Here is a 20,019-nt window from a genome sequence, read left to right on the forward strand (position 1 = left end):
CCACGCGATCCCGGCCAGACCCGGCTCTCCCAAATTCCAGAGCTCCGGAAGCTTCAGGGCGAAGCCACGGAGCGCTCCGGGACGGCCTGGAGGGAGCAGGCGACGCTCGTGTCCCCGGCCACCAGCAGGGACCTTCCCCACGGCTGTGCATGGAGACAGAGGGGGGGTATGCGGGATCTGAGCCAAAGTGCTGTGGAATTTTGGGAGCCCTGGGCCGGTGGAAGTGTCCGTTTGGGAAGCAGCAGGGACGGCAGAGGTGCCCCCCGCCATCAGGGACGGCTGGAGGCAGGAGGAGCTTTGGGCCCTGTGAGGGGGGCACAGGGGGCACTTTGGCCGCGGGGAGGAGGGGGTTTGGTCCATGCACCAGCCCTGGAGCAGGAAGCCTTCAGAGCCGCTGGGATTTGCTTCTCAGCTCACAAAGCGATGGGGACACGACCTGCACATGCGGGAGCAGGGCAGTTTGTGCATCTCTCCATCAGGAGAGGACGTGAGCCACCCAGGACCAAAGCAAAGCCCGGCCAGAGCTGCTGCTCAGCTGCACAGCAGCCCCAAAGCCGCAGACCACAACAACCTGCAGCAAAGCAAAGCCGTGGGCAGGAGGAAGGGCAGGGTGAGGGCTGCGCTGCCTTCACCTGCCCATCCCCACGTCCCATCTCCACTCAGGGCCACCACGCCCGGCCCAAACACACAGAGCATCCCCCAGCCCTCAGAGCAAACCCTTCCCCGAGGCTCCAAAGGCACAGCACCCTCCAGCTCCCCAGGACCCCGCCGAGGCTGACAGCAGGCACAGCTCGTAGCAGAAACACAGCACCGGTCACCAGGGTGAGCCACCCAGCACCACGGGCCACCAGCAGCACCTCCCTGGGCAGGGCACTGCACCCACTCTATGGATCCTTGAGAGCTGACAGCACGTAATTAGCAGATGAATTAATTGACTGGTGCTGGGAGGTGGCCCCGTTCTGCATTCTCAGCGTTTGCAGGAGGGCTGAGCCACCTTGCTCAGGACAGTGCTCCTTCCCCAAGTCTGCCCAGCTCCCCACACCGGGGCCGTGGGGTTTGCACAGCCAGCCCTTCTCCAAAGGGGAGAGGGCACAGGCCATGGCTGCAGGGGAAACTGAGGCAGGGCTGGTGCCAACCCAGATGCCTGTGCCCGGAGGAAAGATCTTAAGATACATCATGCACTCACAACATCGTCACTCCCCTGCAGACATGGATTTCTTCTTTTCCTGGGAAAACAAGCAAAGAGGCCTCTGAGAGGGAGGTTTGCCATCGCCCCCTTGGCACTGCCTTCTCCCTGGGACAGCTCTGTCCCCATCCCTTGGGCATCCCCCTCCTGCAGGCACCGAGCTGCCCAAGGAGCCCTTGCCACAGCCATCTCTAAGAGAGAAAATGCAATTCCCAGCGCTGGAAACACCTGGGAGAGGGAGCAAGGTGACATTCCCAATGCTCTGTACAGCAGCCCCCCGGGGAGGCTCAGTCCTGCCCCCACCAAAGCAGGGTGCAGGCAGCAGGAGCCCCAAAGGGCTGGCCAGCATTTTCAGGTGATTAAAACAAATCTATGCATGTGTATATCTTTATATATACAGCATATAAATATATATACACACACACACCCCGTATATACACACACAGGCACACCTAGAGTTCTCCGTATATAAATAAATATATGTCGGTGGGACACAGGGTACATTCGGCAGCACTGAGCCCCCCACCCCCAGTACAAACCAGTTCTGCCCCCTCTGCTGCTCTGGTCTGTCTGGGGGCATCCCAACCCCTCATCCCCTGCCCCCCACGGTCACATCCTGCCCCTTTTCCAGGCAGGATGAGACCCTCGGGGAGGGAAGTTCAAAGCCACAGCAGCACAAGCGACAGAGCAAAGGGGGTGGCTCCCTTGCATCCCTTTGCTGGGACTCTCCGGCCACGGGGAGCGGAAAATCCCTCGGGATGAGCTTTCCCGGGGATCCTTCTCGGGGCAGGGAGCGGGGCTGCGGCCGGGGGGGGCTCTCCCTTGTCCCCCCACACGCCAACCCGGCCGGGCCGCTCTGCTGCCCATCAAATGCTTCTCTGTGCAGAAAAAAAAAAGTGATAATAATAAATGAAAGTCGACAGATTTTAATTTTTTTTTTTTTTTTTGCACAAAGACTTTTTTTTTCCCCGTTCCTTTTCTTTTTCGTTGGTTGTTTTTTTTTTTTTGGGTTTTTTTTTTTTTTTCCTCTCCTTTTCCATTCTGGTCGGTTTGGGGTGGGGGCTTTTTTGTGTCGTTTGGTCGGTTCTTTTGTTTCGTTCCCTTTTCTTTTGTTTCCTTTTGTTTCGTTTCCCCCCCGCGTTTGGTTTTGTTTTGGTTTTTTTTTTTTTTTGAGTTTTCATTCCCAGGCGCGGCGAAGAGCATGCATCGGAGAAGGGCAGGGCGGGATGGATGGGCGGCAGCCGAGGCGGGGTCGGGGCGCGGGGAGGGGGCACATGGGGGCAGCTTCTAGCACTTGTCATCTTCCTCGGTGTCGCTGAGCACGTCGATGCTGGCCCCGCACATGACGCCCTGCGCCGCCCCTCGCCGCCGCCGCCGGTAGTGCCCGTTGGGCATCTGCCAGCCGTGCCGCAGCGGCGGCGCCGAGCCGATGGTGTTGGAGCGGCCCAGGCTGGTGGCCACGGCCGCCTCGAAGGTGAGCGTCTCCTCCTCACCGCAGTCTGAGGCGTGCGAGTCGTCGTGCAGCGCCAGGTAGGGCTCCGAGATGTAGCGCTGCGGCGTGGACTGCCGGCTCTGCTTGCCCGCCGGGGAGCTGGAAGACTCTGCCGGGCCGGCCGTGCCGGGATCCAGGCTGGAGGAGAGCAGCGGAGAGCCGCCCTCGCTCTCGTCGGCCGGAGGAGAGGTGTCCCCATGTCGCAGCATGGAGGCGTAGGACAGGAGGGGACGCGGCTTGGGGGGCACCGGCGGCAGCTGGCGGCGGCCTCGCCGGGGCGTGCTGGTGTCCGAGATGGAGGGGATGGAGCTTTCGCTCAGGGAGCCCATGCCCTGCAAGGCACCGGGACACGCTGGGCAATGCGGGCAGCACCGCGCACCGCACACCGCGCCCTCGCACGTCACCGACATACACCGCACACCACACCCTCGGCATGTCACCGACATACACCGCACACCGCACCCTCGCATGTCACCGACATACTTTATGAAAATATCTTTTCCTTAGCATCTTTTCTCCCGAGAAGCTGAGAGGCCTCAGGAAGGAAATGTAACCAATGATTCTCTGCTGCTGTGGAGCGCAACAGGTGGATCTGTGATTGGTCTCATGTTATTGTTTCTAATTAATTAATTAATGGCCAATCACAGTTTGACCCTCTCAGACTCTCCAGTCAGTCACAAGATTTTATCATCATTCCTTTCCTTTCTATTCCTTGCTAGCCTTCTGATGAAATCCTTTCTTCTATTCTTTTAGTATAGTTTTATTATATCATTTTCTTTTAATGTAATACATATCATAAAATAATAAATCAGCCTTCTGAAACATGGAGTCAAGATTCTCATCTCTTCCCTCCTCCTGAGACCCCTGAGAACACCACCACACTCTCCCCACATCCTGAGCTTCTTTTCCCTTTATTTTGTGAAAAATCCCTTCGCCAGGATTTCTTCTCCTGGCAAGGATGAGAAGCTGCAGCTTCTCCATGTTTTGCTGCTTTGGAATGTGATTGGGAGAATTGTTTACCCAGCATGTGAATTGTTTTAACTTAATGACCAGTCCCAGTCCAGCTGTGTTGGACTCTCTGGTCTGTCACAGGTTTTTATTATGCGTTCTTGTTTTAGCCTTCTGATGTATCGTTTCTCTTTATTTATTATAGTTTTAGCCTATAATTTATTTTGATATAATATAATATCATAATATAATAAATCAGCCCTCTAAGAATATGGAGTCAGACTCATCTCTCACCTCGTCCTGGGGACCTCAACACCACAACACCCATGGAAGCTGCCTCTGTCTCCAAAGGGCCCTTCTGCCCCATCCCTGCCCCACGAGCTCATCGTGGTCTGCAGCTTCCTCACAAAGAGAAGCACAGGGGCAGGCACTGATCTCCCTGGTGGCCAGTGACAGGACCCAAGGGGACAGCGTGACGCTCTGCCAGGGGAGGTTTAGGTTGGATATTTGGGAAAAAGTGCTTCACCCAGCCCTGGGTGGCCAGGCATTGGAAAAGGCTCCCCAAGGAAGTGGTCAGAGCACCAGGACTGACAGAGATTCTGAGTTGGACTCGATGACCCTTGTGCTCTCTTCCAGCTCAGGATACTCTATGATTCCATGCTCTTAGTGGTCAAAAGCAAGAAGCACTCCCAAACCTGCCCTAGGAAGAGCTGACGGGCGGGATCTCCGTGGGTGCCTTCAAGCTCACTCAAGCACTGGCACCTCCAGGCTGGGACACCTTGACCTCGGCAGGGAGTGGATGCCACAGCAGCAAGAGGATCAGCACGAGATCCACCCCTGTCCCCAAACACTCTGCAGGGTGCCCGAGCAGCCCCAGCCTGCTCAGCTCACGGGAGACACAGAAGATGCTACCACCGGGAGATGAAACGGCTCAGACCTCCCAGAATCGGGGCTTATCCTCCCGTTTTTCCTCTACCCTCAGGAAGGGATCCCTGCCACCCACCTGCCTGCTGGGTGTCTGTGACCTGCCCTCGCTGGGTGACCGGGACTCGCGCCGCCGCTCCGGCGACTCCTCCAGCGCCTGGGGACTCCTCTCCTCCGAGTTGCAGCGGGAGATGTCCGGGGACAGCAGGTGCTTGCGCTCTTTGGATCGGCCCCGCTCCCTGCCCGAGCGGTGCCCCTCGGACCGGTGGCCTGCAGGACACCCTCGTCAGCACCCTCGTGCAGCAGCTCAGCTCCGGAGGGTTTTTTTGGGGGGTTTTTTGGGCTCACCCGAGTCGGCGTTGAGGCGCCGGGCGGACAGCTGGAGCGAGGAGTGGTAGCTGCGCCGGCGGGACTTGTAGGTGTTGTCACTGCTGCGCTCCATGGAGAACTCATCCAGCCAGGAGCTGTTGGGCCGCTTGTCCCGGATGGTGGAGAACGATCTCCGCATGGAGCTGGTGTCTGTCACCACCTGCAAGCAACCCCGGCCAGCCGGGGCAGCGTTAGCGCCGGGCAGGGCTGGGGGTCGAGAGCGACCGCTTCACCCCCACCACGGGGGTGGCCACGCTGTGGGATGGGGAAATTTGGGGTGGGGGGCAGCCAGCCTGAGAACAGCCCCCCCAGATAACCTCTGCAGAAATCAGGGGTGGGAGGAAAGCGGGGTGTAGCCTCGGAGCTCGTGGGCTGCCCTTCCCCAGAGGGCTGGAGCTGTGCTCCACAGGCAGAGCCAAGCCCGGGGGCTGGGGGAGAGCAGCAGCACCTCCCACTGTGTGTGGGGACACGGAGGGCACCAGAGCATCGCCCCCCAGGCTGTCTCCCCAGCATCCCTCCCCACTGGGAGAGCAGGGTCAAGAGGAGCAATCCTTGAAAAGATTGTTGGCAGAGAGGGGTTCCCCAGCGCCCCTTGCTCTGTGTTCATTTTTCCAGCTGCCACCACTTTTCCGCACACCTCCCTACTCTTCCTTTATTCCCTCATCCCCAACCCTTTCCCCTGCACTCATTCTCTATCTCCTCGCTCATGCTGTTGTTTTATCTTCCCTTTCCTTCTCTCTCTCCCTCCCATGCTTCTTCTTCCTACCTTCTCCCCTCGTTACACCCTGTGTTTTCACATGTTATGGGGAAAACATCACCTCCTTCCATACTTCCTTTGCTTAGTTCTAGCAGCTCTCTGCCCCTGCAGCCTCAGGCTGCCCTCCATCTCCTCTCACCTTTCCTGCTCCCATCCCCTCCTTCTGGTCATCTCTTTTGCTGCTGAATGACCAAGAAAGCCCATGAGACAAAGCCTCCCTTTGTCCTCACACCCCCACAAAGTGCCACGCCAGGACTCGGTGCCTGCACCAAGGTGAGACAGCAGAGCCAGAGACTTCACAGGAAACACCAAACCCCAAAAGACATCTGTGTCTCGGGGGAGGCTGAGCACAGGACAGAACAACAGAGAAACCAGGCAGACAGATGAGGAGGTGAGACGTGGCCTGGGTTCCCCTGGACAGACAGAGCACGTGTGGGGACGATGGGAAAGGACGGAGAAGGCTTTTCATCACCTGTGGTCATCTGACAGCTGGGCTGGGGCTCCTCAAACCTCAGCCAGTGCCCAGGGCTGCAGGAAAGGAGGGGGAGAACATGATCCTGGACCTCCCCCACCAGCCTGGAGATGGATCCCCCAGGCTGCTCTCCGCTGCCAGCATCCCCTTTGGGAGGCAACAGCAGCTCTCCTGCTTGTGCAGCACCCAAAGAAGGGGAGAAGCTCTGGTACTGGGGTGCTGGGGATGCCATGGGGCTCAGCACAGAGAAGCCCCAGCGTTATCTGGCAGGCTTTGGTGACCTGTGGGGGCTTTGCTTGGTTTTACCTGGGGATCCACAGTGAGACGAGGCATGGAGGAGGCCCTCCCAGAGACAGCGTGGTCCTGAGTGTCCACGGGAAGGTAGCTGCCACGGTTAGAGGGCTGCACTCTTTGAAACTCCCTAACCTCTGGCTCCTGGAAATAAACACACAGCCAAGCTCTTGGGATGGGCTTGGAGCAGGGCAGCGCGCTGCTTTGGCCCTCTTGGCAGCGGACAGCCCTGCTTGCTCAGCCAGGGGCAGAGTTTAAGTTGGCCAAAAACAGGTGGTAAAACACTAGCACGGGTTGCCTGGAGAGGTGGTGGATTCTCCCTCCCTGGAAGTGTTCAAGGCCAGGTTGGATGGGGCTCTGAGCAACCTGCTCTGGTTGAAGATGTCCCTGCCCACGGCAGGAGGGTTGGAAATAGATGAGCTTTAAAAGGTCCCTTCCAACCCAAAGTATTTGATGATTCTATGAAAAAACAGAGTCTAAGCCAGTAGAATTCATCACATTACCACTGCAAAATACCCTCCAGTTCACAGTCTCCAGGTGAGCCCTGATGTGGTGCTTCAGGCCTGCCTGATGGCCAGCTGCCCTTGCACCTACAGTGACAGTGGAAACCCTGCCTGGGTCTGACTGCTCAGGATTTAACTCTGAGGGGACAAATGGATTTTCAAAAAATTCAAATCTTCCTGGCCACACCCCTGTAAAAAAAGCACATGCTGCCCACAGCACCTAAATGCTTTGGGTAATTCCCAGTTTTTAGGGGACTCTGTGGATGTTCACGTTCACTCACGGTGTCGAGGAGACGGGCACAGAGCGACCCTGGAGGTCACTGGAAGGTGACTTTATGGGGGCAGGGGGGGTCTGAGCTGCCCCCTCCCCACGTGGCCGAGGCAGGGGACGCCTGCCTGTGTCATACACAGGTGACACAGAGCTACAGACCCTGGGGACACAGGGCGGGGACGCACGGCGGTGCCACACTGCGCCGGGTGGTGCAGGAACGCAGACATATAGAGATGTGTGATATATATAAATATGTGATATATATAAATAGGTGAGATTATATATATATATATATACACACACAGACAGACAGGAGGCCAGGGAGGGCTGCTCCTGCTGGAGACAGCTTGACAGCTTGGCTGGGGACTGGGGACACCACCACTGACAACAAAATGGACACGAATCCGAAAACATCAGATACCATCACTCAGCACGGGGTAACCCACTGACATGAGTGCTCAGTGGAAAAAATAGCCTGTGGAGAGAAGGATATTTTACTGCAGGACATTGGTCATGGCTCTCACCCCAAAAGCACTCGTGCTGCCTGGCCCCACGGATCAGGGCAGGTCCAGGGATGGCTGTGTCCCCAGTGCCAGGACATCCAGGGATATTTGTCCCATTTTGGATCTGTGCACGACCCAGCAGCTGCCATCCCTGAGCTGTGCTCGCTCCCCACACCTCCCCGTGCCCGCCAGCATCCGTGCTGGGGCTGCAGAGGAGCACTGCATGACTTTACCAGAGACTGGTGCTCCTGGAACTGCTCCTGGGCCGGATCCATGCACGCCAGCTGGAAGATCTCCTGCGGCGAGAGCGGGCTCAGCGAGGGGAACCCACCTCGGCTGCTCCTGCAAACACAGCCCGGCTTCAGGGAGGCCACGAGTCTCTGGGATCACCTCTTCTGCAGTTCAGAGCTGAGGAGCCCCATGCCTGCTCCCCCAGGCTCTGAGACCCCATCTTTGAGCAAACACCAAGTTCCCTGGGGAGCTGAAGTGGTGCCCCAAGGCAGGAGAGGACACCCCAGGAGCAGTGACAGAAACCCTTATCACCTCATTCCCACCAGCCAGGGGGCTGGAATCCCCCAGTGACCCTGCACTTCTCAACAGCTCCTGGGGTCCAGCTTCACCCTGGGTGAACAGTGCCAGGATGATCCTGCAGGAAGAGCATCCACAGACCCCTGGCCATCCCCCTTTCCCACCTCGGCTGCTGCTGGCCATGCTGACACACACCAGCTACCTGGAATCCTGCAAAAGCTTTGTGCCGGGAGATTTCTCCCTGCTCCCAGCAGCAATTTAACCCTTTCTGCAGCCCAGTGCCAGCTCCAAGAAGGAAAGAAGGGCTGCAGGAAGAGGAAAGTGACAAGGCAGCACTCACAGGCCTGAGAGGGTGTCCTGCTGGAGGTATGGCAGAGCCTTGGCGTTGGAGATGATCTCCTGCGGCAGAGAGGACGGCTCCATGCGCTGGAACATGGGGGCATTTTTCTGCATTGGGGAAAGGAAAGAACTGAGCCTGTAGGAACGTGGATGAACATCCAGTGCTTCCCCAGCCAAGCTCCCACCACGCAGAGAAAGAGGACACCATGCTCACGCTCCCTGTCAGGGACTGAGGATGACCACAGTCTCCAAACCCTGGCCTGTGCTGTTGTTTTCATCCCAGCTGGCTGCATGTTTGGGCTGGAAGGTGGTGGGAAGCAGAGAGGGTGATCTGAACATCCCTGTCCTGCCCTGGCTGAGCCTCACCTGCTCCTCCAGCTGCTGCCGCTGCTTCTTCGCCTTGCTCTGCTTGTAGTAATCCATGATCATCATGGCTGCATATATTTTCCCAACAGTCAGGTCAGAGGCTGGGAGCACGGGAGGGAACAAAATGGGGTCACTTGTGTTGTAAGAGAAGGCACCAAGGTGGATCTTGGGAAGAGCCCTGCTCTGGGATACCCTGGTGACCCTCAAGCTCTTGTCACCACTCCAAAAGAGAGAGTGCTGAGCACCCAGACACTCCCCGTGGGGATAAAATAGATGGAGATGGCTGGAAATCATCGTCACCCTAAGCCACCAAGGCACACATCCTCATCCTCTCATCAGCTGTGCTCAGCCTCCCTCCCTGCTACGCTCCAGAGAGGATTCCCAGGAGACTGTGGCTGTGGCAGGAGTGGATCCCTGCACACTGGGTGCTTTTGCAGAGAGTTCCCAAGCAGCCAAGCAGAAAAAGGCAGAACAAACCCTTCCCCCCACTTCTCCTTGATCTGGGGATGGGTCCGGCCAGTCCCCACCTCCCTTTGGGAAGAAGTTGTTGTGGGGATGAGGGGAGTTTGAAAGCAATGCCAGCCCCCCCCAGAGACTCACTTTTTGGCATGGGTACCAACAGGTCAAGCATCTTCTGGGAGAGGTGAGGCCAAATGGTCAGGATCTCCTTTTGAAGCTCGGAGTCCAACTGCTGCCAATCTGCACCACCTTCAACAGCAGGGAGCAAAACCGGCCCAAACACATCAAACCTCGGCACCAGGGTCCAGCCAACCCCCCCTTTCCCATCCTGAAGTGAGGTTCCACCTCAGCATCCGTCTCTCTGGGCTGGGAGGGCCACCTTGCATCAGCCAGCCTGCTCTCCTGCTCCCCCAGTGAAACCTTCCTCCCATCCCTTCCATATGTGCCTCCACCTCCCCATCCCCTGCCCTCCCACTCAAAGCTGCCACCTTCAAGCTTGCCTTGGGTCCGTCTCTGCAGCTCCCATCCTACTCCAGCCCACACACACCTGCTGCTGCCCCACTTTTTTTTTTGCTGGTGAGCAGATCATGTGCTGGTGGGAGAGCAGCTCTGCTTGGTAAACCCTGAAATGCTCGGGGAGGCTGTGCACGGAGAGCAGAGCTCTCTGGCCAGGGCTTTGCTGAGCTTAGGGAGCCCCAGGACCATCAGAAGCTGTCAAGGTGCCCCAGCAGAGCCACCCAAGCACAGGGTGCAGCTGTAGGACAGCCAGGTTCAAATCTCTGCTTTGTCTGGAGGGGTTTGAACCCATCCTTGCTGCCTGAGCACTGGGCTTTGGATGACATCTTACCCCGGGCTGGGTTTTCTCCCAAGAGCTGAGCTGTTCCTGGGGGATGTTTTATTGAAAATGCCACGTTTCTGCAGGAAGTTTTTGATCTGATGAATCACAGCCTTTCCAGTAACAACAACAAAGGAGGTTTTCCTGCTCTTGAACATTTTATCTTCCCCGAGAGGCAGAGAGGTTTCTTTTCCCCACAGCCTGAGGAAGCCAGGCACGCCTTTTCCATCCTTGGTTTGGCTTTTTACATGGGCAGGAAGGGGAATTCTGCGTCTCCTCCATCACACAGTGGGCATGGAGCTGTTTCTTTTCTCTAGAAACATCCTTGGTTTGGCTTTTTACATGGGCAGGAAGGGGAATTCTGCCTCTCCTCCATTACACAGTGGACCCGGAGCTGTTTCTTTTCTCTAGAAACAGTTTCTGATGAAGAATTCTCTTCCCTAAAGAGATTTTTAATTTTTTTTTTTTAACAGCAAGTGGCAGAAATGTGCCTGTTCAATGTACCTGCTCCCATCTGTGTGCATCCAGGCTCTGGATCCCAAATTAACTGGGAGGTCCTCAGCCAGGCCAAAGAGAAAGGGACTTTTTTGCCAGGTTATAAGACAAGGAAGAAGGAAGCTGAGTGAGGGTAGATTGAGCTTGGATATTAGGAAGAAATTCAGAAGGTGGTCAGGCTCTGGAAGAGATTGCCCAGAGAAGCTGTGGCTGCCCCATCCCTGGAAGTGTCCAGGGCCAGGCTGGGTGGGTGGTGGGAGATGTCCACCTGGGGTGGGGGACACAGGATGATCTTTGAGGCTCTTTCCAACACAAACCCGTGCTGGGATTCTACAGAAGGACCCCGGGCAGCCTGCAGGTGGTTGCAGAGTGCCCCTCCACGGCACGGGCTTTACCTTTGGCAATTTTGATGTCCAAGGCCGTGCGGATCAGGGCCATGAGGGTGGAGGTGAAGTGGACTGTCATGTCCTCGGCCACGGGCATGTTCATCAGCACCAGTCTCTGCGCAAGAGAGAGAAGAAAACAGCGGACGGAAAACAATATCGAAAAACACATCGACCAGGCTGGAGGAAAAGAAATTAAACATTAAACGAAAGGGGGGTGGGGGAAAAAAAAAGAAAAAAGAATCGAAATTAAAAAAAAAAATAAAGAAATAAAGAAAAAAATAAAAAGCAACAAGGAGTGTCAAAACAGCACAGCCAAAAAAGAAGGGCGAGGATCACCCCACCGCCTCCCCCCCACCACCTCCCCGGCTCCTTCCACCCCAGGACACCGGCTCACTGCCTTCCAGGGCTCCTCCTGCGCCCCGGGAACGGCCCCTGAGCCCCCCTCCCCACGGCACCGGGGGCAGCCCCTGGCACTTTTGGGAAGACACACGCCATCCTTCAGGGATGCGCGGGATGTGCGGGAGGGGAGGCGGGCTCAGGTTTCCGTTCCGGGGGTTTGGCTTTCCAGCTCTCAACCCTTCCCAGCTGGGGCAGGGGAGAGGAGGGTCCCTAACCTTCAGGGACTTCGGATGGGCTGGGTTCCTCTAGCATGCTACATCCTGGCACTCCCTTTTTGCGTCTTTCAGAGATGAAGTTTGCCAGCACATGCAGGGGGTTCCAAATTATCCATGGGTGGGGAAGGGAAAGGAAGGGAAAGGGAGGGTGGCAAAAGTGCAGAAGGAAAGAGAAAAGGGCAACCAAGGCAGGTTAGACACGCCATGCTCCTTCCCCACCCTGGCAAGGCGGGGTGCAAACTGAAGTGACCAGATCCACTTTCCAGAGAGTATATTTTGCTTTGTGAATACCTTGGGTCAGCCCTTCCCTGCCCGTTCCTTTTCACCCAGCTTCTCACATCCCTTTCCTGCTTTCAAGCCTCCCTTTTTCCCCCTGGAAAAGTGTGATGGTGGATGTATGCTTCTGTGAACAGACACGTGAGAGCCTGAGAGGGTGGAAGCGTGTTTGGAAGCGTGCAGGAACCCCTTTGTGCTAACCCTGCTAAAAGGCCAAGAAAAACCCTGATTTCCTCCTCAACAGCAGATCCTCCTGCAGCTCTGGGTCTTGTCCTGGCAGCTGCTGCCCTCAGAAAGCTCCCACTGCACATCCTCCGTGGCTTCCCACGCCCCTGATCCGTGATCCTGATCCACAGCTGGGACCTGACTGACGGCCTTGCACAAGCCAGGGAAAGGGCTTGGACAGCCCCTGCTGATGGTCCTGGCTCCTCACGCACAGCAGCCTGCTCCTATGGGATTTGGGATTTGGGATTTGGGATTTGGGCTTTGTGCCCACCTGCTTCCCCTCTCCATGGGCTTCTGCACCGGCTGGGATGAGGACGGTTCTCAGCCCCTGGGTATGAGCTCCTGAGGACACCTCACTGCCCTAACTGCGCTACAGGGCTGTTCTCAGCTCAGCTCTCCTCCTGCAGCCCTCCCACCCGCACACCCCTGCTGATCCTGCCCCTCCTTTCCCCACGGCAGCGTCACACACCTGGGGACCAGCCGGCGTGGCCAGGGCTCCTGCGGGCACACCAGGCTCCCCAGGAGCGAGCCAAGCACGGGTTGGACACCCCGACAAGCCCCAGCTCCCCACCTCCCGCAGGTGGCCCGGCTCCTGCTGGGCTCTAACCCCCAGAGAAGGAAGGGTTGATCTACCTTATAGGCCACTTTGGAAGGACATCTCTTGCCGAGGCCTAGCGGTGGTGACATAAGAGTCAGCATTTCATACATCTCAGTGTAATGGATTCGGCCACTGCTCATGGAGGGGGAAGGGGAGGGAGGGAGATGCAGAGAGAGGAGGCATTCCCAGAGAGCGGAAAAAAAAAAAAACAGAAAAACAAACGTACGAACGGAAAATAGTACAGGAAAAAACAGGAGAGAAAAAAACAAAACAAACAAACAGAAAAAAAAAAAAAAAAGAAGAAACAAACGGACAAACAGGAAAAGAACAGGAAACCTGTTAATCAAGGCAAATCATACATGAGAGACTGTCCTGATGTGGATTTATAGCACTGCTCACACAGACCCAGGAATGCTGGCAGAAAGCGACTCACCCCTCTCCTCTCTGCTGCTGGCCTCAAGCGCCTGTCTCGCTACCAGCCTGGGACGACTCCTGTGCTCTGAGCCCCTCTCCTAAAGCCCTCCATGAGCCCCCACCTCGTCCCACAGGTTCCAGGGCTGTGTGCGAGTGGTATAAATCAGATACACGGCACTCGAGCCATGGGTTATTTCAGATCAGGGTGCTTTGCACCACGGCGCTCCGTGGCCTCCGGAGCCTCTTCCCTCCCGGGGGGGTGCCTGGCATTTGCTTGGCATGGCCACCTAACCCATAGCCAAAGGCTGTGTATCCCCAGCTGGTGGGGTCTATGCAATTGGGAGGCAGCATCTTGCATAGAAGGCAGTGGGCCAGGGTCACTTGTCAAAGGAAGATGCCCAGTTGCTTCCGTCTGGCTCTGCGGATGGAGCACTTTCCCACCATGCACCAGTGCAAAAAAAGGCATGCTGAATCGGCTGGAAAAAAAAAACAAAAAACAAAAAACAAAAAAAAACCAAAAAAAAACGGGAGGAAAAGTTGGGCATGCCATGCTCCCGCCCTGGCTCTCTCCCGCATGCGGCTGCAAGTTCCACCAGGTTGGAGTTTAAAGAGTCTCAGCAGAGGCAGCTGTTTGGGCCTTCCAACATTGGGGTTGGTTTGGGTTCCCCACGGGAGCAGTTAGGGTGGGACGCCCTCCCTCCTCCCTGCCTTGCACTCCTCTGCTCCGTAAGGACCTGCCTGGGATGGCTGAGCAAGGAATGCCACCGAAAATTGGCCAGCCCAGGCTGCCCTCTGCCAGGCTGGGGGAGCTGGGCTGTGCCTCCCTCTCCCTGCACATCCACATCTCCCAGGGGTCCTGGGCTGGGTCACCTCTTCTTCCCCAGCCTGGCACTGCGAGGTTTGGGATGGTGAAATCACCTCGTGGCACCAAAGGCATCGACCCTCACTGCCAGACAGGAGCCCCTCTCAGCTGGGGTGCCCTGTGAGAGAGGGCACTGCCAAAAAAATTAAGCATCCCCACGGGATCTTGGCTTCTTCCCTAGAATGTGCTGAGAGCGGTGTGGAAAGGAGAGATGAGGTCTCCTCTTCTCAGGGTTTGGAAGCAGCTCGAAAAGGTGGTCAAAAAGGCCCCTAGCAAGGTAAGTCCTGACATTTCAGGTGTGAACAGAACTGGTGACAGGAGCTGTTTGGGGTGCAGTCACACCCAAAAGATGGTTGATAAGAACTCTGGAGAATGATGAGCAGGGTGATCAAGAGGAAATACCCAGGAGTCCACAAGCAGCACCTTGGCAGGGCTGGATGAGCACCAGCACAGGGTGAGATGACTAAAATTTTCATGCATGAATTCAGTGCAAAAAAGGAAGCAAGACAGCGATCTTCCAGCCATCCTTCCTGGCAGGGGGAATTTTGGGGAACCCAGCACAAAACAGGCACTGCCTTTCAGACTGAGATTCTCCACACGACCAAGGAGGAATGGAGTCCATGAAAGGAAGAGTTTGCATCAGCCACCAAGAGGGATCCCCTGAGAGCTGCACGCTTTGCTGCTCCTCAGAGCAGAGATCTTGGAGCTTTCTGAGCAGCACAGCTGTGCCCAGACACCACTTCCCCACGGAGTGAAGCACAGGCAGGCACAGGGAATGGAATCCATCTGAGCAGGATTGATGCCTTGAGAAGGCTGAGCCAGAGCAGAGGCTGGGCAGAGCTAAAGAATAAAGCAGGGATTTATTAAAAGGCCTCCATGGATCCACCTTGGGCAGCACCAGAGCCCAGCCAGGGCTGCACCCAGGATGGACCAAAATGGTCACAAAATGCACAACCGGTCACAGGGTCTGACACTTTGATCAGTTCTGCTCCATTTGCATCTTGCAGTTCATTGTCCCATCCCAGCTTTAGCCCCTGCAGTCCCATCCTTGTTTTTCTCTCTCCAGCCCACGGGGTTTGTGCTCTTGGGCTGAGATTTGGATCATTTGTCCCTGGTGCCCAGCTGGAGCAGGAATTGTTTTGTCTCCCTGCTCTGTGCACAGAGCTCACCATCCCCTCATGTGAAGCCCAGACCCACACACTAAAGCAGCCCAGAACCTGAAAAACACAAAAGCTCCAACCTGAGGCACCAGGATGACTCCCAAGAGCTGGTCCAAGCACGGGCACACCCAGGATGGGGGATCTGACCCATCCATCCGTGTCTGGACAGAGATGTGACCCACAGCTACAGCACAAAGTGGCCACCAGGGATTAAATTATTCATTATTCTGTGATTCTGTATACCCTGTAAAACCACCAGGCATCAATGGCTGGGCCCTGAGAGGAGCCTGTGAGTGGCAGAGGAAGAAATGTGGGAGACAGCACATCTGTCCTCCTGTGGTTAGGAAATAACTGCTGTGCCACACAGGCTGTTAGGAAGGGAGCAGCAGGAGTGAGAGTAGATTCAGGAAGAGGTGAAGCCCACAGGGACATGATCTGTGGAGCATTCACCTGGCAGGCAGGGCAGGCTCACTGAACTGAAAGGTGTCTGCAAGCTGACTCGGCATTTTGGGATCTGGCAAGATGCAACATCCACATGGAATTTTTTCTTTTTTTTTTTCCCATCTTTTGGGAATTGTTCCAGGGCAATAGGAACTCCTGAAAAATCTCCTGTTCTTGAAATATCTCCTGCACAGGGAGGAGGCAACTGAGGTAACACAAGGTAGAGATGGGGATGGGGATGGGGATGGGGATGGGGATGGGGATGGGGATGGGGATGGGGATGGGGATGGGGATGGGGATGTCTCTCCCACATGACAACAGAAGCTGTTCTCAGCACTCTTTGCTTCTGCCTCTCCCTGAGTTTATCCACCTTCACTGCCCATCCAGCAGAAATCCAATTGCTCTGAGACTCCCTCTTCCAAGGAAGCGTTGCAGGTGCCCCTGTGAGCCCCAGGTGATCCAGCTGGGGAGAGCAGCATCTGAGAGTTATTGAGAGGGGCTCAGCACTCCTCCCAGAGGTGTCTCCTGCCTGCAGGGACCCGAGCAAGTGTCCTCAGCCAAGCTGCCATCTTCTGCCAGGGGTGCAGCAGCAGAGAAGAGTGGAAAGACTCCAAGAAGCCCTTCCTGGAACAGGTGACCCCATCTGAGATTCTTGCAAGAAATCTCCTGTTCCTGAATCCATCTTCCTAAATGAGGTGGCCAGTCTTCGGGGCCTCGTGTTCTTTGTGCTGCTTTGCCTCTGGCAAAACCATCCCCACGTCCAGCTGTGGAGGGTGACAGAGCTGTTCCAGGGGTGGCATCTGGAAGGAAAGCCTTTCTGGTGTTTCCAGAAGGATGTGGTGACTACACCACGCTGCAGCAAGGAACCCTCCTCCTCTGCAGAGGCAGGAGCAAGGGCTGGGGTTGTCTGAGCTCCCTCGTGCACCTCAGAAGCTGTGAGGGATGCAGAAGGAAGAGCAAGCTCTGTGATTCATCCTTGTGTGCCATAGGCACAGACAAAGGTGTCATGGCACTTCAGAGAATGCAGCAGATGCAGGATTTTGCTCAAAATAAAATTTTTTAAAAACCCCTTCGAGTCAGAGAGACACGAGGAGACCAAAAGGCTGCCCTGGACTCAGGGCCAGCAGCCAGGAGCTGAGCTCAAGGCAGAGGAGCTGCCCAGCTCCAGAGGTGTGCCCTGGTGTCACCATCTCCCAGGCAGATCCAGCGAGCTACGTGCAAGACTAGCAAGAGTCCTGCTCCTCAGAGACGTGACTGTTTGTCCTCCCACGCGCCACCCACCCTCCAGGACAGGGCTGTTGGGTACAGCACAGCATCCCCCAGGGACAGAGGCCACCCTGGCCTCCTTGTCCTCCCCCAACAGCAAAATCCCCAATGTCCTCCAGCCTTCCCAGCTGAGGAGCAAACCCTCCCAAAAACCTCGTTGTCCCCCGTGAGGTGCCTGGAGGAGCCGAGCAGGGACGGTGGCACTTGGCCCGGCGCCCCTCGGGGCTCTCTGCACCGCTGGAGCTGGGGCAGGGGGCTTGGCTGGGGGGCACAATTTGTCACAACCCACCCCAGGAGGCTCTGAGCCCCCTGGCCCCACTGATGCCTCCCCTGGAGGGGAACAGCTGCTGGCTCTGGGAGGCAGTGGACCTCTTTAAACTCGGAGGAAAGCAACGTCAGGGTTCCCTGGGGAGGCGCGGTGGCAGTGGAGCGGGGAGCAGGGGTGGATGGTGTGTCCCGTGGCCAGGCTGTGGCGGAGGACTGGGAGGCAAACCTTGCACGCCACCCTGTAGGGGCAGTTCTCTCCTAGGCCCAGAGGAGGCGAGATCACCCGTACTAATTTGTACATATCCTTATACGAGATCCTGCCGCTGCAAAGGAAGCACAGGTGGGTTAATAGGACACTGAGAGGGTGGAGGGGAGGGTGGAGAGCTTAACGGGGGGATGCTGGGGCCGTCTGTGGGGCAAGAGCCCCAGCAGAGCACAGCTCTTCTCCTGCTCTGTCAGAGCCAGAGAGGAGAAAAAGCTGTGAGCATCAGCTACTGCCTTTTCCACCATGAGAGCTGGCCCTTATCTCCTCACACTGTCCCATCCTCACCCTGGAGAAGGACAGTTTTGGTGGTGGACACCATCCCGTGGCCCTTCCTCGCCGTGCCCCTGACCCCTGCGCCTGGTGGGATTTTACACTGGGTGAGCCTGCAGCTTGGTGGGGTTCTAACCCATGGAGTTGTGCCCCATCACATCACCAGAGCCCCTGTCCTCACACAGCCAACCTTCTGAGAGCCACGAGGTCCCAGTGGGGTTGGCAGCTGAGCCACTCGTGCCTCCAAGATCTGGGGAACCTGAGACAGGGAGGGATAATGTGACCAGCTGGTGGCTGTGGCACCTGGCGCTCTCTGGCCCAGTCCTGCGCTCTGACCACCAGCCCAGCTCTGCCAAGGGTGCACATTATGAGAAGCAAACCTCCCCAGACACACAGACCCCCCCTTTCCTCCCACGGAAGCACATCTGCCCAGATGCAGCCATCCCAGGGTACGGCCGCATCCTCCGGCACCGCGGGAACCAGGAAGCAGCCGAGGCAAAGACCTGGCAGGAGTGGGTGCAGGATGCTGAGCTCCCCACTCTGCTCCAGCCCAGAGCCCTTGGGGAAGCGTGGGGTGGAAGTGCTGAGGTGCAGCTGCTGCAGCCTCCCGGGCATCCTCGGACAAGCTTGGAGGGAAACCGCGCGGGGAGGCAAAGAGCGGCGTCACCGTCCCACCCCCAGGCGCCTTTGCCTCTGGTTTCTCTCTCCTCGCTCCTCTCCCGTCCCCTCTCCATTGCTGGCCAGAGGTGAAGAACCAAGCAGACCCCAACCATGTGGACAAAAGCCATCCCTGCTCCCCCCGGTGCTGGATGTTGTCCCCGGGAGAGCTCCGCGTGCTGGCGCCGCTGTCGGGACGCGCTGGGAGCTGTCGGGATGTACTCACCCGTTCCTGGCCTGGCACCAGGGCCAGGGCTGCCAAAACTGTCTCCTGTGTCCCCTAACCACTGGCTGCAAGCGTGGCTTGCTCAGGAATCAGAGGGGCACGGACAGGATGGCTCAGGCTTGTTTTACAGAGGCTCCTGGACACTATCATGGGCCATCATAAAAAGTGCCCAGTGTGAAGAAACCCATCCCAAGAGCCACCCCACAGCTGGCAGCCGGGTGTTTCACTGCTCCACCTCCTCTCCTTCCTCTGGTTGGAGCTGATATTGGGCTTAAAAAAATTCCTTGGCTGGGGCTGGTCTCCTGAGGGCAGGACATGGAGGCAAAGAGTCTCCAAAAGGAGCGTGTGGGGGTGCCAAGGCCAAGAGTTAAGATGGCACAGGCTCCCTGGCAGTGGTGGATCACAGCCCCAAGGTGTCCCTGGGCTCTGGAAGGGGCCACATGAGGCACCCTGGTGGGGCTGGGGCTGAGTGAAGGGCAAATACATTCCCAGAGCTGCCACAGGTCCCCCATCACTCTAGGGATGCTTGGGACCATCCCAGGAGGAGGAGCAGTGGAGGAGCATCAGGACCAGAGCCAAAATCTGGCCACTCAGGGTGTGTATGGGCCCTGTGAGCCCCCAGCACTGCTGGGAACAGGCTGCTGCCTCCAAACAGGAGCCCTGTTCTCCAAGGTCCCCATCAGCAAGGGCAGGAGTGCAGCAGCCAAAGCTCTCCCACCTCCAGAGGGGTGAGTGGGCTGGCCAGCACAGAACACAGCCCCCCAGACATGCCCCACTCGTGCAGGTGGTTTGACAGGAGCCCAGCAGATCCCCACGGGTGGGAACCAGCCCTGCTCAGCCCTGCTCTTATCGGGGGCTGTGGGTGGTGGTGAGGAAGGGATGGAGCCAGTCTCAGGGCAAAGGCTCCCAGCTGGTGCAAGGGGACAGGAAAGGAGGCTGAGAGGGATCTGCCTGCTGGGCAGGGAGGAGAGGAAGAGCAGGAACGTCCAGCACTGAGGATGAATGCCCCACGGCAAACTGAACATCACCCAAGACGCCTGTGCCACCAACCAGCACAAGAACCAGCTGCTGCCCTTGAAATGACCACAGGTGACAGCAGCACGTCCCTGACTGTCCCAGACATCACTGAGAGCTACAGTTCCAGCAGGAGAACACAGAGAGCCTGGTCTAAAACCAGCTCTGAGAGGCTGGTTGGGAGAGAAGGAGCTGGCTACATACCACGCTGCTCGGTCATACTCTGCCCAGATCCGGACAAACTCATCCAGATGGTGAGGGCCCAGGATGGAGGAATCCCGTGTCAGGTACTCAAAGTTGTCCATGATGACTGCCACAAACAGGTTGAGCATCTAAATCA

The 20,019-nt window shown here is 57.0% G+C and overlaps 1 protein-coding gene across 1 annotated transcript in view; it reads right to left on the reverse strand.

The window, feature by feature from the left end:
- Window positions 1–1,900: 1,900 nt before the first annotated feature.
- Window positions 1,901–20,019, reverse strand: part of CACNA1E (calcium voltage-gated channel subunit alpha1 E) — a 99,648-nt gene continuing 81,529 nt past the window's right edge. Inside the window, exons 38-48 of the mRNA XM_084210998.1 lie at window positions 19,884–20,011; window positions 17,474–17,570; window positions 11,134–11,239; window positions 9,550–9,657; window positions 8,950–9,050; window positions 8,585–8,691; window positions 7,950–8,058; window positions 6,455–6,583; window positions 4,899–5,079; window positions 4,630–4,820; window positions 1,901–3,010 (exon numbers count right to left, since the gene is read on the reverse strand). Coding sequence (XP_084067124.1) covers window positions 2,474–3,010; window positions 4,630–4,820; window positions 4,899–5,079; window positions 6,455–6,583; window positions 7,950–8,058; window positions 8,585–8,691; window positions 8,950–9,050; window positions 9,550–9,657; window positions 11,134–11,239; window positions 17,474–17,570; window positions 19,884–20,011 — 1,794 coding nt within the window. The 3' untranslated portion in view covers window positions 1,901–2,473. The remainder of the gene's footprint in view (window positions 3,011–4,629; window positions 4,821–4,898; window positions 5,080–6,454; window positions 6,584–7,949; window positions 8,059–8,584; window positions 8,692–8,949; window positions 9,051–9,549; window positions 9,658–11,133; window positions 11,240–17,473; window positions 17,571–19,883; window positions 20,012–20,019) is intronic.

Source organism: Fringilla coelebs (genome assembly GCF_963513975.1).
Source record: "Fringilla coelebs genome assembly, chromosome: 9".
Lineage (NCBI taxonomy): Eukaryota > Metazoa > Chordata > Aves > Passeriformes > Fringillidae > Fringilla > Fringilla coelebs.